The sequence below is a fragment of the Cariama cristata genome, unplaced genomic scaffold, assembly GCF_000690535.1.
Source record: "Cariama cristata isolate BGI_N322 unplaced genomic scaffold, ASM69053v1 scaffold12253, whole genome shotgun sequence".
Classification (NCBI taxonomy): Eukaryota; Metazoa; Chordata; class Aves; order Cariamiformes; family Cariamidae; genus Cariama; species Cariama cristata.
Genome location: NW_009607883.1, coordinates 2635 through 19806, shown reverse-complemented (window position 1 = coordinate 19806; position 17172 = coordinate 2635). Strand labels below are relative to the sequence as shown.

General features: G+C 44.1%; 1 protein-coding gene across 1 annotated transcript in view; it reads right to left on the bottom strand.

The window, feature by feature from the left end:
- Positions 1-3890: 3890 nt before the first annotated feature.
- LOC104159094 (disintegrin and metalloproteinase domain-containing protein 9-like) overlaps positions 3891-17172 on the bottom strand; it is a gene marked incomplete at both ends in the record, with an annotated part of 15407 nt that continues 2125 nt past the window's right edge. The window contains 10 exon segments of the mRNA XM_009696914.1: positions 3891-4002; positions 5852-5957; positions 7738-7833; positions 7836-7929; positions 8627-8719; positions 10657-10825; positions 12133-12261; positions 13232-13401; positions 13969-14040; positions 14139-14213. Coding sequence (XP_009695216.1) covers positions 3891-4002; positions 5852-5957; positions 7738-7833; positions 7836-7929; positions 8627-8719; positions 10657-10825; positions 12133-12261; positions 13232-13401; positions 13969-14040; positions 14139-14213 — 1116 coding nt within the window.

The window sequence follows — 17172 nt, the reverse complement described above, 5'->3', positions numbered from 1 at the left end:
TTTTCTTTTTTTCATTTATGTCTGAGAAGTCAAAGAAATGATGTGACTGCTCTTTAGTCTGCCAAACAGACAGTAGGGAACCGGGAGGTGGACTTTCCATCACCCAGTCTGAAAAAGGAGGCTGAGGAATCCTAAGGACTCTGAACCACCCATCCTGCAATCTGCACGTCCTTTCAGGGACACACCGGCTTGTAGTGTTGAGCTTGTCCTGGCCACAGGCAAGGGCTGCGTTCTTAGGGTTGAGTGTTCGTAGTCAGTTGCTCTGGACTCAGAAAGCAAAACACTCAGCCGAAAAAATTCGGAATGTCGAGATACAGTCTGCCAAGTGCCTGCCTGCAGAGTCTGCGAGGCCCTTAAAGTGATGGCCTGGGCTGCTGCCGCAGCAGACATGAAATGCCTAGGAAGCAGAGATGGAAACCTTGGGAGGAGCGTGGAGTCCAGCTTCCAAGATATTTGCCGTAAACAGAAATGGGAGGAAAACGTGTTCATTTCAGTGAAGGTAACATTGCTATTTAAAGCTGAGCAAACCCCAAACTGAGATGACAGGTTGGGAAGCGTGGCTTCCGACAGCTCCTGCAGAGCCAGCGATGCGTGAGGCTGCTCTCAGAGCCGTGCGTAGGCTATCTTCAGCCCTCTGGGATCTTGTGTCCTGCACAGAGGCACTGCTGTGGCTTAATCCTTAGAAGGACTTCCCTCTTCCTCTGCTAAGTTCTCCTGAAAAATAAACTGTTACGGTTAGTACGGCATGTTCTACTTAAATGGGGGTTGTTTTGTTAGCGTGCTGGTGGTATGGAGTCCAGTGTTTACAATTTTAGGGAATATACACTGGAACTGTTTGGAAGGATGCACTTCCAGAGGGTGAAGACTTTTTTTTTTTTTTTTTTGGTGAAATTCACAGCCAGAGGATCCTGGGGAGACAGTAGGATAAGTAGGGTCAGAGGGATTAGATGCATTTGTGGAGGGTGAATGCACCAGGACCTTTAAATACAGTGGTTGGGACGCAAGCTGTGGCCATCAGCAGAACTTCAGGAGCCAAGGATCAACTCACCATGCCCTGGTTATGATGCTTTCCCCAGGCTGTTCCTGCATGCTGGAGATGAGATGCTGCTTTGGACGGGTTTTGATCTGGGGCAGTTCATGTTCTGTTTATAACTCCTTTAGTTCTCGTGGTATGCTACATTTCTAGGCATATTAACTGCAAATGTCACTGGGGCACCTCCTCTCTGTGCTTGTTCCCTGGGCTGGAGTTTTTAACCTCTGCCCTGGTGTCTCAGTGCTTCCCTGGTATTCTTAATTAATGTATGTTTTCTGTCTTCAATGACTTTTCTCATTTATAATGTTTGCAAAATTGTAGTGAAATTCTCAAATTGCATTGTCTCAATGGAATTAATTTACCTGCATTTCATCAAATCTGTCATTTCTAGACTCCTGTGGCGTTTAGAGGCCACACATGATGTATTAGACGACATCTAATACAAAGATGTCAGACTTAGCATGCCTTTCCTAGACTGCTCTCCTCTTACTTATTTTGTGGGCTATGCTAATACTCTTGTCAAAATTTCGATTAATCTTGTTATCTCTCCATGTGACTAATCTTCTTTGCATTATGTTCAGTGCTTGATTTCATCAGCATCTTGTGACAATGACTGCTATACTTTAATTAACTATTGACAGAAAAAAATAACTTTCCCCATCAGTCTCTTTAGGTTCACTTGTTTTATGAGGTGTGGTGGACCTCCTCAGTGCTATGTAAAAAGAAACACAGCATTTTTTCCCTTCTTCCTAGCCAAAATCTCTTGTGTTGCAGTTTACTCTCATAATTTTTTGTTCTGCCCACAATAAACCTAAAAAACAAGGTCTCAATTGTGGTTGCCTTGAACGTATTTGGGGGTTATTATCCAATATCCCCTCAGTCACCTCTTCAAATTATAGAACCCATGTCTTCCAGTTTTTCCTTGAATACCATGAATTTCTGACCCCAGGGCTTTTCTCTGGGTCTCCTGGGTGGGTGATCCCTGCGCATGTGGGGCGAGGTGAGACCTTGGCTGCTCTTCCTTCTTACTGTATTTTCTCTTTCTAGTTCATTAGCTGTTTTCTCCTCCTCTTTTAACTAGAAGAGGCAGGATTTATTTTTTTTTTTTTCCCAGGGAGCTTTTCCTTGGAAAAGTTGTTCAGATAGAACTGCATCAGCTTTGACACAGTTTAGATTAGCCAAATTCTTGGAGGATAGATCAGCCTTGCTCAATAGCAACCAGCACCACAGTAAAGACCCATGGCCAGGACCAGAGCAGAGGCTTGAACTTGACCCTTGTGCCTGGCAGCTCCCTGCCAGGACACTATGATGTCTGCCACCTCATATTGCTCGTTTTGGGAGAGATCTCGTATTTGTCCCGATGTGGACAAAATTCTTACTTTCTGACAAGGGCTAGTATTTTGTTTGTGCTTTCTTCAGCTGTCGTCATGCTGATGCCAGCTCTTGAAGCAGTCAGTCTGAATGCACTTCTGTTTATAGGAACTTGGTATTTTTACCCTAAACTGTCTTTTGACATAAACCCACACAATTTTCCGCAGGTATGCTGCACACAGGCTTTGGGTGTGTCCTCACTGGCAGCTTTCAATTTGCACTGAAATAACTGGGGGAGCAAGAATTACTGAGAAAGGAAAAAGATGTTTGGAAAGTACTGAGAAGTTAAAGTTCTTCAAACCCCTTTGAGAATGTAATTTTTAAATTGGAGACGGGAGATCACACTTACTTGTTTCGGAGGAGGAGGAGGGGTGCTATTACGATTTTTTTCCTGTCTTCTAATTAGCCACCTGTAACATAAAGTGCTCAGTGAATCGGAATTTTGGACAGTAATTTCCTGCAGAATAAGATGCTTTAGTTTATGGACAAGTACCTTTTGAGAAATACTGGGTGTTTTTTTTCTTTGAATTTGTGTTCTCTGACATGGATATGTAAAATGACAAGAAAACAGAACTATGAATTAAGTTAAATCCTGTCTCTTACCTGAGATCCAGAGATACCACAGGTGACTGTGGTAAGGGAAAAGCATTTATTATATCTGCTCTGGAGACTGTAAGGTAGGGTAGAGATACCTACACTGGTTGTACATGAGGCAGATGGGTGCTGGATAGTGGTGCTGCAAAGAGCAGAGCAAAGCTCCGTGTGGTTTTTCCTACTTCTTGGCAGAATAAGTTAGCCCAGCAAATCTGAAGCATGTGGGTGTGCAGAGATCATCGAGGGGAATGTCATCGTTCATTTTCTGGTTTGGGATTTTGAAGGTTCTCCCTGTCGGCAGGCACATTCCCGTATTCTTTCAGTTAAGCTTATAAACCCATTTGACCTGGGAAAAATGTACAAACCAGTAAGAGGATAAGAGAGTTTATCCTCCACATGCTATTTTAAAATCTTTCTTTTTTCAACTTTTGTTTGCGTTTTTCAGTGAATGGAAAAACTGGAAATCAAAGGAAAAGGTAAAAAAAAAAGGATTAAACATTCCAAAAGAGAAAAAAGAAAGAGCCGTTTAGAAAAAGCCAAACTTTATGAAAAATCATCCTGAAGTTAGACAACTATTTTAGTTTCAAAATTTCTATGTAAAACTTTAAAAGTGCCAGAAAGATTAAAAACTATTAAGCTCTAGCTGCCATTTCGGGATAGGAGGCAGTTGTGACAAAGCTGTGTTCGCAGATCGGAGCACGTTGGGTTGCATTCCCTTGCGGGTTGTCTTTGAAGCAAGAGGAACTTGGTTCACGAGAGAGGTGGCTGGCGTTGCATGGTTAACTCATAGCAGGGCTCTTCATGGAGAGGGATGCTGAGAACCTTGGGTAGAAATTGTTAATTGTGCCTCAGTTTTGGCAGGTGATGTAAAGATTAGTGGAGCTTTACCTACCTTCGGATCCACCGAGCAATGGCAACCCTCTTGTACAGCAGAAAGGCCAAAATCAAGAAGAGTAAAAGAAGCATTCCAGCGGCTTTTCCCATATTCCTTGCAGCTCCCAACACTTGGAATGGAAGAGAGAAACAAAGAAGATTATGCTCTGTGCACAGCGGTGTTTCTGGCACAACGAAACATTGGTGGAAACAGCAGTTTGTCGTGTATGTTCAGATATTCATTGGTGCACACCAGACGAGCAGATGCTCACTTGCATGCTCCCTCCCTTCTGCGCTCGGGCTGGGTCTCCAAGGCACCTCCACCACTGCGACTTGGGAGCTATCGGCGTTCTTATCTTTCTGAGAAACAGCAGAAAGCCTGGAGGTATACAGCGTAGAGACTAAAGAGATGCTATATAGGCGTGGAAACAAGGAGTCTTTGGGATGGCGTGGTAAGGCATTTGAAGACATAACGAACGAGCAGGAAGGTTTCCCATGTGGTTCCCTGGTAAGGACACGCAGATGAAGAAATATCCAAATATAGCACTGAAGGATAAGTAGCATGAGCTGAACACCTACTTCAGCTAATGGCTGAGGCTTCACTGTGTAGTCAGTGTATGCATAAATAAGTATGAGAGGTTTTTGATATGGAAAGTGTAAAAGGGTTTATTCCTCCCAGCACACCTAAGCAACCGTTAAGGAGACCCTAGCAGAAACCTAAAACTTGGCATCGGCTTTTCTCTGTGAATTGAGAGGAGCCGTGTTGGTAGCGGCACTTTCCCCCCCAAACAGCCGCTCCGCTTCCAGCAACATTTTTCTCTCTTCTGGGGAGACAGGGTTGAGGCCAGCTTTCTTCACTCATTTGTGCAGCCCAAATCGTATAGAGCAACAATTACTAGTTTTCAAGGATGTATATTTAGTTCGGAGAACTGCTTCCCAAGAAAAAAGCGTGCATTTTTGGGGTTATAACCTTCCTCTCTGGAGACAGCAGACAGACATGATTATTCCGAGAATGCCGTTGCCGAGAACAAAACTTCTGATGGACTCAGCCACCTACGGCTGGTGACAGAGCAGAAGACCCTTCCGATTACAGATTGACAGACTGCCAGTAACTTTTCTTACTGCTCCTCAGCAATATTACAGGTAAAGGACAGATGTTTGCAAGTCTTCCCAATATTCTCCCTTAGCATCCACATTAACAACCAGATGGATCTGTCACCTAATATATCTGCCTGGAAAGGGGCAGGTATCTTGGAAATAATGGGACAAAAAGATACACAGGTGAAATAATTCTGCTGGTATTAAAGTCTGAAATGTAGGTTTTACATAAGACTAAATGCAGCCGATGTTGTACAAAATGTGCCATCTCTGTGGTCTTTGTAAGGAAAGCGAAGTTGCAGAACCGAGCATGCGTTTTTTAGAAGATCTCTCCAACTCCACCTAATTTAAATTCAGTAGCACAGACAGATGCGATGAAGTGTGAACCGTTATGATGTGGAAGTTGGTTTTCAGAATATTTGAGGGAACAAAGAAGAAAAATGGTAAAAGTAACCAAGAAACATAGCTGGGGAGAAGCTGTGGCTGCCCCATCCCTGGAAGTGTTCAAGGCCAGGTTGGATGGGGCTTTGGGCAACCTGGTCTGGTGGGAGGTGTCCCTGCCCAGGGCAGGGGGGTGGAACTGGGTGGGCTTTAAGGTCCCTTCCAACCCAAACCCTTCTGTGATTGTGTGACCCATGAAAACCAACCAGAAAAGCCTAGCAGAGCCTCGAAGACATACAAAAAGCTGCACTCCTTTTCCTGATGCTGTTTTTGCTTTTGCCTCTCTTGTTGTGCCTAATCCCAACAAAAAAAATTCAAGTTGAAAACCCTTTAGAAACAGTGTTCTGTTTGTATGCCTTGTACAGCAATGCACAAGAGTGGTGTCCCAGTCCTACCGGGCTAGTGACAGGACTGGGACACCAGTAACCACCAGTAACTTACTCTTCCAGGCATTTTGTGTAGTACGTCCCGTTCCAGCCACAGTTCCCACACCGGTCGCCTCGAACGTTCACTTCCCTGAAGCAGCTCAGCGGGGCACAGTGGGTGGCTGCAGAGCAAGAGAGCAGAAGGAAGTGTTCATGGAGAGGCAGGGACTATCCGCACCCCCAGAATCCCTCCGGATGATTTTTGTGCTTTTTTCTGAAATTAAATTCTAGTCAACCACAGCTTGCATTTGACCAGTTGTGTTTTATGGGCTTCCCCCCTCCGCCCCCTGTTCTTTGGGTTCTAGTCCTCTTTTGGACCACAATGAATCCATACGAGAATGAAGGGGCAAAATGAACAGATTTGCCACCAAGAGATCAACTAATGATCAGAATGGACCATGGTCATTTGTACAGAATAACATGGAGCATAAAATTGGATTAAAAGCCTAAAATGTTTCCCAAACCTATTTTTTTTTTCTTTAAATCTAACTTGCTGTGTGACACAGGTCAATATATCTTACGTTTACTGTGAAACCAGAGTCATCACCACTATATTCAGTGTTAGCAGCACTGATTCCTGTTAGATGTCAGAAACAGCTCAGGGATCTGGGTTTCGGTAAGGCAGAGCTGTTTCTAACCAAGGGGACTCCCAGTTTTTTCAGAAGATCTTTATATTCACAAAGTTTTGTATAAGAGTAACAGAGCACTGAAGGAAAAGATGGAGAGCCTGTGGTCAGTGCTGGACTCCCATCAGGCTTTTTTACAAGTTTTCAAGCATCCAAAATGTTCTCAAAGTAAACCCAGCTCCTGGGCTTCACATCTGTCCTGCAGGGATGGCTGAGATCTCTCTTGGCCACATTAGCACCATGTAAATGCTCATGTGACAATTCCTTTGGTGTCCCATGTCGAAATGATGACGCAAATATTCTGCCTTATCAAAATATTGTGCCTTATCAATACCCTTGCCTTTCCCAGCAATGCCTTTCATGAGAAATGCTGCTGTCTTCATGTGCAAGGGTTCCCAGAGACTCCAAAGTTCTCATGACTGGGGTAGATCACAGAGGAACTGTGGTTTTACTTACAGAAGACTTTTCTATATTCATAAAGAAACCTAGGACTCAAATCGTGATGGGCATCACTGCTGTCACTAACGAGGGATGCAGAACAGACCTGCTCTGCCACAGCTTCAGGACACATGGACTGGGGAAGTTGGGTTGCTTCCTACAGAACTGAAGTAATCTGAAAGAGGATGTGGGCAAGTATTCAAAAAAATCACACGCGTGCTTCAAGTTAGAACTGGGGGAAATTTAGGTGCATGAATTATAGGTTGCGGGTGCTTTCAAAGGCATAGAAGTGACCTCAACAACCGTCTCCAGCACATCTTTGTTTCTGGGACCCTCTACTGGTAAATGGATGAGAGTGGCCACGTCTGCCGTTCCCACTGCACACTGGGCATGCGACGTTCCTAAACAGCCCTGCAACAGCTACTGCCCAAGAAAACCCCGTTTTGGTTACCCTAACTATTGCGTATGTATGGAATTATGGAATCATTTAGGTTGGAAAAGACCCTTAAGATCATCTAGTCCAAGACTATATTTTATATACACATCGTTTTATATATATATAGTTACATGGCTATTGTTATAAAATCATGGGGTATTTAAAAAGTATTCTGTAGTATTTTTTATGCAAGTTCTTATATTCTTAAGTAACTGGCCCATCTATCTAAGCCTGCCTGCCTTATAAAGAGTAAACAATGAATGTTCAGTGGCTGTGGGGAAAACAGACTTTTCAAAGCAGGGGCCAGGGAGAGAGGAGGAGACAGGAGATGAAGTGTTGTCGGAAGGCGAGGGCTAGTTCCGTGTGAGATGATCTGGCAGTTCCTGGGAGGAGATATCTTGCCTCTGCCAAATAAAGCTTTGCATTGTGCCTCGTGGCTGTGGCCGTGGCCGTCGTAGCAGCGGTCCTTGTCACTGCATGGGCTTCTGTCTTCCTTAATACATCCATGGGACAGGTCCCTGAGGAGCCGTTGCAGCACTCAGGGAGATCACATACGCTCCTGTCTTCTCTGCAGATTTTTCCTGCTGGCTGAAACTGTAAAGAAAATCCCATAAAATGAGTTTTGAATGGATTTTTTCAGGAGTGGCTGGCCCAAATTACTGAAACCCATGTGGCAAAATCTTAGGGAACGCCCCAAAAGTGCAAGATGAAGAACAACAACTTGGATTTGCCAAACATCAGAAAGAACAAGGATGGGAGGAAGGTATAAAGGGCTAACGTCGTTGCTGTCCCATGGAAACTGAGACATTGCAAACGGTGATTGCTGATATTCCAGCAGAGAAACTTGTGGTTTTATTTGTGCATTTCAGGTCGAATCTGAAATACCTCTACAAATACAGTGTTGCTGGATTTTCCCTAAAAGCTCAAAATCAGCAGGAGTGTAAGTGAGGTTTTAAAATCCCTTTCCTCCCAGCCGGACTTGTGATCATTGAACGTTCAGCCCATGACACCAACGCTTGCGTTGGGTCGCTCAGTTCTGTCCTTACACCCTCGCTTTGCTGCTCCTGCTGATGGGCTTTGTCTGACAGAATTTCGGTGTTTCAAAACTAGTTGTTCTTTACCTAAGCATCAGCAGTTTCCAGTCAGGTTTATGCGTATTTTCAGACCAGGTATACTGAGAGATACAGGAACTAAACAGAGCACCTAACTAACAGCGTTGAAAAACCAATTAAATCATTAGTTTAGCCTACATTACAAAGCCAAGAGCAGCTGCGTTGCTGTTATAACTTACCTGACGTTTGTGACAGCATTCACCTCTGTAACAAGCAGCCCCTGGTGCAAGCAAGCAGCTGGAGGAGAAGCAGCATCCGTCTTGGAGGCATGCCTGGAAGTCAATAATGCCATACCATCTCGGAGTTAGAATTTCTCATTTGGATCGTCTTCTCTAGCTTAAGAGACACAGAATTAAAGGAAATTAAGGGAAAAACATCTGCTCTTTTCTGCTACTCCTCAAACTTTGGACATTGTGGAGTTCTGTGGCGAGGGGAAATACGCCTCGTGTAGACACTTTTAAAACAATTCACATTTTTCTTCAAACACTAGTGCTTCCATCTCCTCTGTTAATCAGCCAATCTACCTGCTTCACAGGTTCGTTAATGTTTCCAGAGCACTCAGAGACTCTGCTGAGCACCATGGGAGAGACTGGTCTCCCTTTCTATCTTTTTTCCCCCCTTCTTTTGTAATTTCCTTCCTTCCCTTTTTCAACTCTTTCCGCAGTGATCCACCATTTCCTTAAAAGTTCAAATTCCCAATCCCAAATCACCCCGGGTGCTAGAGCTGTTGGACTCTGAACTTTGTCACATGAACACAATTAATTACTCAAAGTTTCAGGATAGCTGGGATGTAAGGGTATCTGCTTTGTGAGGAGAGCTGGTTAATGGCTTTGTAGCATAAAAACAAGGAAAGGAGACAGGAGCAGTAATGAAGGGATCACGCAATGCTGAGGAAGAGGAGATAATGGGGACATTGGCAAAGACCAGAGCTTTCAGGTCACTGATGAAAACCACTGATGATTTTCTTGGGTGTCCTGAAGGGGACCCAAACTTGTAATGTGGTATTTGAGAGAGAATGTAGGGTTGTGTAAAACTTGTCGTGGGAGGTTTTAAGGCAAATGTGGGGATGTGTAATGGTTTGTGTGGGATGGATAGGGAAAGGACCAAAGGCAGGGAGAGATTAAGGTGGGTTGGGGAGGAACAAGTGTGGGCAAATGGAAAAGAGGGGGGATAAAAGGGGTGATAAAAAGGGTCTCTTCGTCAGGACACTTGTATGGCTGAGCCCTGTCCCTGATTGAGGAGAAGAGATCTGGGACCAGTGGTTGGAGAGACCGGGGCCTGGGGGGCTGTAGGTGGTAGGATTTGGGTTTTCTTAACATAATTTCTTAAAGCAGGTGAATCCTCTTTACCAGCAAGGTGCAGGATATTCAACCCAAGCCTGGATATAATACACACGCAAATCGCTCAGTGTGGGAAATGTCAGTGCAAAGGCTGAGTTTTGACAAAGCTACAGGAGCTTTGTACAAGTAACGATTACACAAAACACAAACAAGAGATTCCACTGGAAAACTCAAACTTTCCAAAGTGTCACAACTGCATGGAACCTGGAATCAGAGCTGCAAAGGTACCAACATGCAAATGCTTCAGAAAAACGCTTCTTTCACTGACTTCAGGGTAAATGTAAGAAAGAACAGAAATGGAAAAACTCTCGTTTTATAAGCAAGAAGATGCAAGTGCTCACAACTGGTTTGTATATAGAGGGGCTTGGAGGCAAAGACATGTCCCTTCTGTAGAGTCTCCACGTTGCAGCACTGCTCAGGTACGTTTGTTTTCTTCAGACCTCTCATTCTTACGACCATTAGTACAGCCAGAAGAAAACACCTTTCCGTTTGGATGAGGTATGGAGAGGTCTCGTCTGTCCCAGCGGTGTGACTCCTTCTCAGGCACTTGAGGACCGAGTTCACCGTTAGCTCTGCACAGAGTCTGCCAGGAAAAGTCCCTCTGTAGCCGCAGAAGAAAAACTGAGTTTACCCCTAGATATGCTCTGCGTATGTTTACACAAATTTTGCCCACACATAAAGCCATATTTGGAAATTCCCCACTTCAAGGGAATTCACAGAAGTGGAAGCCAGTGGGCTTGTTTGAATGTAAAACACTTCAAAGATCATTTCTTCCCATGAGTCAGTAAGCTTTTTTAGTTGCAAACCCACCGCACTTTTATCAACACTACTCTAACATGTAGGTTGCAGTGAAATTTTTAATTTTTAACCTCATCACTACCACAATCACATTCTTCCTCTTTTTCCAAGACACCATTACCGCAGAGTTCAAGAAGAAATGGTTTTAAAGATGGTATGTTGAGTAGACAAGGTAGATTCTTTCTTATTACTTCATTGTAATATTCTCCCATAGTGCAATTACTGAATGCCAAGCAAGATCTGTAAGAAAAAAAAATTATGTATAACCATACCATATACATAAATGAATCGATGGACTTAAAGAACAAATAGATTAACTAGCAAAGAGGAATATGGACAGTTTTAGGAGGAAAAAGCCTTTTTTCTTTTCTTTTTTTTTCATGTATAAATATGGGCATGGAAATTACTGTAGCCAAATTGGAAACAAGTCGACTGAACCTGTTGATTAATTGCTGTTTAGGAATTCTGGAAGAACTCTTGGCTAAAGTGAGAGGCTCAGAAACATAAATTTAATGAATACGTTAGGATAACAAGGTCACTGTTGGAATGGATGACAGCAAAAGCTGAAGGATCCGAGAGCCATGAAACACAGTGCTCTGACTTGCTGAGGTTTCCCCCCCAGCCCTTGTGTGCCGGGTCCTCTGTCCCCTTGGGGCCACCAAGGAGGTGACTTCCAAGTGGATGGGATGGGAGGGACCATCAGCGGGTGAAGCAGGACTGCTGGTGACCCCACTGAAATGGCTGTTTCAATGCTGATGTTGTTAAAAAACAGACAAATCTGCTAGGAGACTTCAGGTTCTCAAATCCTTAATGTCTTCAGGGAGGCTTAGTTGGTCTTTGGTAAAGATAAGGGTCTAATATTAAGTGTGGAGCCTGTGTCCTTCTCATTGTGTCTTCATGCAGTGTGTGCATTGCAGACAGTGACAGAGAGATGAGGATTTCTTCACACCAAGAAAAGGATCTTAGGACTTGGAAGCAAACGCATCTGCAATGAAGCAACCTTCACTGCCTGCTGAAGTTCACTGCGTGTTGGGCAGACCTCTAGAGCTAAGAGGAATGAGTCATTTTTAAAGACGTCGTATTATCAGCAGTACGTGGAGCTGACCATTGCAAGGATGTTCCTGCAATATTGTATGGTTTCTTCGATGCTAAAACAACAGAAGCTGACATCTACCAAATATTCTTCACAGGTTTCAGGAGATGTTAATTCATTAGTGGAATTACTTTTCTTCACGATGGTCCACGTTTTCTCAAGATGTTATATGTTGATGTGGAGAATTGCAGATCCAGATTTCTAATGTTTTGCTCAGTAATTGTGAAATCTGTGCTAGCTGGGGACTTGCACTGGCAAACAACCAGTTAGGGAAACCAAAGGACACCTAGCGAGAGTTGGTCTGGGGAAGCACTGGAGAGTTGTTCCTTCATCACCTCATCATCTTTAAGAAACAACAAAACCAATACCAGCATCACCTCCTTTAGATGCCCAGTACAGGTGTTACCTGCTAATCGGTAAAAGCCTGAGAACTCCCAAGGTTCACTGGGAATACGAAAGGTTTATTTTTCCTTTCAGGAGGTGCAAACCTGCGAGGACTCCCCTTACCGAGACAACACCCATGGAGTTCATCTGGCACATTGTCCCCTTCCAGGCAAATCCCCGTTCCTTGTAGTGCTGGCCTCTGCAACCGGAAAATTTGAACATTAAAGAAATGCAGAACAACTTTGTCTCGATAATGGAATGCGTTGCCTGAATTACAGCTGGAAAATAATGGTTTGGGGTAACAAGGAGCTCCTGTCTTGAAGAAAAGCCCAGCATCACCCCTTTCTCCCGTGAGTGCCCTGTATGCAGCCAGGCTGGTACCCACAGATCAAGTGTGCAAGCACCAGCAATGCATCCTGCTAGCGGGGATGTTAAGGAGGCAGAGCCACGGTTTATAAACTCGTTGGCCTCCTCTCTACTTAAAAGGGAAGAGTGGCCTATAGGCTATCTCAATAAAATAAAATTATTCAAAATTATTTTAAAAAGATTTGGCAATAGAGTATGTTAAATTTGAAAAAAGAAATATTCAATAAATACTTTACTATGCAGAAGGTTTCTTTCTGCAAAATGAAGGAAAAAGGAACAGACAAAACAGAAACAAGGTGCTAGGTCTTGAAAAGCCAATGAGTGAAATGAAACATCTTGCAGTTTGAGATCTAACTCCCTCCTCCTAGCAAAAAGGTTTAGTTGAAATATTGAGTCGTAAACCATATAACAATGAATTATTATATGTAAAAAATGAGTGGCTTGTATATATAAAAATAAGTAAAATCTAAAATGAGATTAAAACAATTCAGTTACAGACAACTGTATCAAAATTGAAAATAAGCTGTACACTCTGTGTGTGTACATGTGTGGAAAAATATAAAAGGGGCCAGTGAAAGGGAAAAGCGAATTCTTGTGTCAATTTACATGACAAATATGTGCTGATTAGTACATGGACTGATTAAACTCTTACATTTTTTTCCACGAGATACCACCAGGACAAAAGAGTTATCAGCACATATATATAAAAATTAGAAGAAGAAAGAGATGAAAATATTCTTGCTCCCTGCTTATCTCCCCATAGCCGGTACGTGAGCTGAGCGATTAAAACGCAGGACTCTTACAGCAGTAACTGGATATGGTCGTAATTGATGTGACCGATGGCATCCCTCTGACACCAGGCAGCAAAGACTTGCAGTGTCCGGGCCAGGCTGCGGGCGGTCATCGCCTGGTCCGTCCTGGTCCACATCTCCACCGCGATGACGATGGTCTGCAGCTTCATGTGCTTGTACACCTGGAAGACAGCAAGAGCCTTCATCCCTTGCAACCCACGGGGCGTGCAGCGACCCTGGGCACTGCGCTTGGCTCCGCGTTATTTGTGCAAGAACCAGTTTCTTGCTGAAGTTGAAAGAGCTGAGCGTGCCGTTGATTTTTGTGTATTATATTATTTTAATGATGTAGCTCATTTTTGAGTGTTTTGTTGGTGATGCAGCGGCGCCTTGTTGGCGTATTCACACGGAGGCAGCACAAGATGAAAACTGATGGAGGACTCAGAGCAAGAAGGAGGTGAAGAGACAGGGAGGTCGCAATGAGCTACCAGAAAACATTTAGTAACAATAATGCGTATTCCCAAACAAGTGTTTTAACGGGGAGATTTCAAAAATATCTTTAAACTGACTTCAGTCATATTTGAAGCAATTTTTTTAACAGCTGAAGTGGGTTTTACAGCGTTGAGGAATGCATCAGTTCCTGGTAGAGCAGCTGCAGTCAGGCACCGATCATTCATCTCTTTCCCAGGGCAGCGGGTGAGAGAGCCAGCCAAAGGAGCGGCCATCGTAATTACCGCGTCATGAAAACTCACCGTGTTCAGTAGGTTCCTTATGGAGATGAACAGATGTAGCACCAGGGTTTCGTTGTAGTTGTTGACTTTAAACTGAGAGGGGAGAAGGGCTACGTTACAACGCTGAACGCCAAGGACTGTCTCCAATACAACACAACTGCTGTAGCATGGTGATAATTTCTGATGCTTACCAGCTCTTCGTTTGTGATCAGAGCCAGGTCCAAGTGTCTGGTGGGCACGGGCAGGATCTGGAGACCAGGCACCTCCTGGAAGCAGACCAATGACACTGCCGTTATTGAGGTACGTTCAGGAGCTTTAAAGCTTACACCGCATTGCAAAAAACCAAAGTGCTGTTACTCAGACTAATCCCGAATTTCCCTTAAGTACAAGAACACAGAGCAGTTATGCGTTAGAGAAGGATTAATGAGTGTAACGAGTAATCGGGGCGAGAGCAGAGAGGTTCAGAGACAGAGCACAGTTGTAGGTGGGGATTTCTTGGTAGCGGGGGGATTACCATGATTGCTCATGTTAAATCAGCTCACTGCGAGCTACGGACTTTTGCACGTGCTCAGACCGGTTTTTAATCGTTAAATTTGGCAACATAAAAACTGCTTTAAAGGGAGCATTAAGTGGGGTTAACACTAGCTGCCTGCATCAAGCAGCTCAGTGCTGGAAACCAGGAGGGTAAACAAATAATTGCAGATTAAAAACTGGTCCTGAAGTGAAATTGTTCAAGCCATATGAAAACCACAAAGATAACTCCTACTTAGTTTTTTCTTCGTTTTGCCCAGCACACCTGTGTAATACAGCAAATGGGACCGTGCCCACCAATAGACCCAGCCAGGGAGGGGCACCATCTTCTGCGCCTGGGGTCCAGCAGCCTCTGGAAAGAAGGTTTTTAGTATTTTCTGCTTGTGCCCTTTGCACATTTACCTGTGCACGGGCAGCTCCATAGATAACATCTGCTCTAAGTGCGACGACACGCTCAGTCTTGGGCTGGGTAGAGGGCATTGACTTCTACATTTTGTACATGCAGCTCATTAATTGCTGGTAGCAATTGGTTAATGGGCAGTCTTGGGGGTTATTCTTTTCCTCCGAGCATGGTATTGTTCAGTGGCAGCATCGTCCTGTCCGTCACGGGGTGAGCGTACAGTGAGAGGCATTCGAATTCTGCCGATTTGGTCAAGTAACGAGGAGAAAAAGAAGCTGACGCCTACAAAAGCCTGGGTGGTAGCTTTGGCACTGGCTGGGATGGGAACGAGGAAGACACCTTAGCATTTCTCTTGAGTAGTTTTGGTGGTAGAAGAGAGGAGGAGAAGTTGCTATCTCTCAGAAAGACAACTTTCTAAATGGTTTGGCTGTTCCAGAAGTATGCATGGCTAAAAAAATCCTATTGCTTGAGTCATTTTAAGCATGAGGACTCACCTCTCTTCTCTGTTGAACAAATAGCACTTTATTATTGTTATAAATTATCCTCTTTTCTGGCAGGTTCTCAGTAAATTCAGTGAAATTACAGCAATTTATAAAACTATATTTCCAGCATGGGAGCTGATAAGTAGTTCTTTCATCTAAATGCTTTGTATTATTATCAGGAGGCAGCATCTCTGAATGTCACTCTTTATTTCTTTCACCGAATGCAATCACGGTACGCTGGCATAGGCCGGGCTGTCGCTATAAATAATGCACACTCGTAGGTACAAAAATAACACTTTATCTCAGCTCTTTTGAAAGCAGGAACAGCAATGGCAAAAGTCCTCACAGGCTCTAAAAGCATTCACAAATCAAAGCAAATAAACTATTTTTCTAACCAAGGCGTTTCTGAAAACTATCGCGTCAGTAATATCCAATATCAAATGATGCCAGAACAAACTAATTTCCTTTGAAAACATGGAAACTGTGTTTCTGAACGGAAAAGGACCAGCAGATGTGTGCATTTTGACATCACTAAAGTTTTTCTTTTCTGTGTAATTTAAGCAAACCGGGGCAGTAGAGTTTAGATTTGCTTACTATAATGTGAGTACTAACTAAAGAGACGGAGAGCACAGTTGTTCATCTTTATTGCCAAGACGTGAAGATGCGTTGAATGAAGTCCCGAGGGAGTCAGACCCGGAGCAGGAACTGATCAACATCTGTCCCAGCAGCCTGCGGTCCACGCCGCGTGCCGGCAGATTTGCGGACCACTCCATCAGAGAAGTACGATGAACGGTGGGTGATAAGGCTCGAAATTATTCAGCTGCTCAATGAGGGAAAAGAAAAGCAAACAAACAGGGTGTAGGAGCAGGAGTCAGTAAGACAGGTGGTGTAACCCTCCCCATTATTCGGTGCTCACAAGACTTCAGGAAAAACATCTGCTGGGAGAGAGGCTCCCAGCCATGGCCCCAAGGACCGGCACCTCCCGGTCCCGCTGGAGGCAAGGGACGCGCAGCACAGCCAGAGCCGCGGCACGTGTTCAGAGCTTGCTCTAGAAAAGGGGCATTCCGTCCTCAGAGCATCATCCATTTCTGACACGCTAATAAGGAAGATTCAAGCATTGCAGGAGGTTGCCCAGGGGGGTTGTGCAGTCTCCATCCTTGGAGGTCTTCAAGATCCGAGTGGATAAAGCCCTGAGCAACCTGCTCTGAACGCAGACCCCCGGTTCACGGGTCTACGCTTTCCTTTCTGGAGGCAGGCAGTAGACGACTGGGTTGTCAAGCAGTAAAATACTAGGTTGTTAATAGATTATAGTAGATTATCATTACTTCTATAGCTTCTGATCACAGCTTATTTAGAAACGTTACCTAACTGTCTTTAAGAATAATTAATCATTTCAGATTTGGTTACTGAAACCTTTAGCTGTTTTTACCTCTGGAGCCGACAGACTCGTCAACTCCTCTCTTTATTGCCGTCTTAAAAAAATTCTTGTTCGCCACTTCCACTTTCATTTCAACCACCATTTTTTAAGACCTGGATATTTTTTTCAGGGTTTGTGAGATGAACTGGGAAGTGGGAAGGGATCAAGAAAGAAGCAAGCCCAGGCCAGGATGATCTGCTCCTGACAGAGTGCTACCTAACACTCCTCCAGAAAAAAAATGGGGTCTTCATTTCACAGCGTGATGCTTAGGCATGGCTGTAGGTATGGTTTCCATACCACGGGAGGGTGCTTTGTTCATCGTTCACCATATGGAAATCCTGTTTTCTTCCAGACCTGCCGATGCTTTACAATATGAAACCCCTGTCATGCTTTTA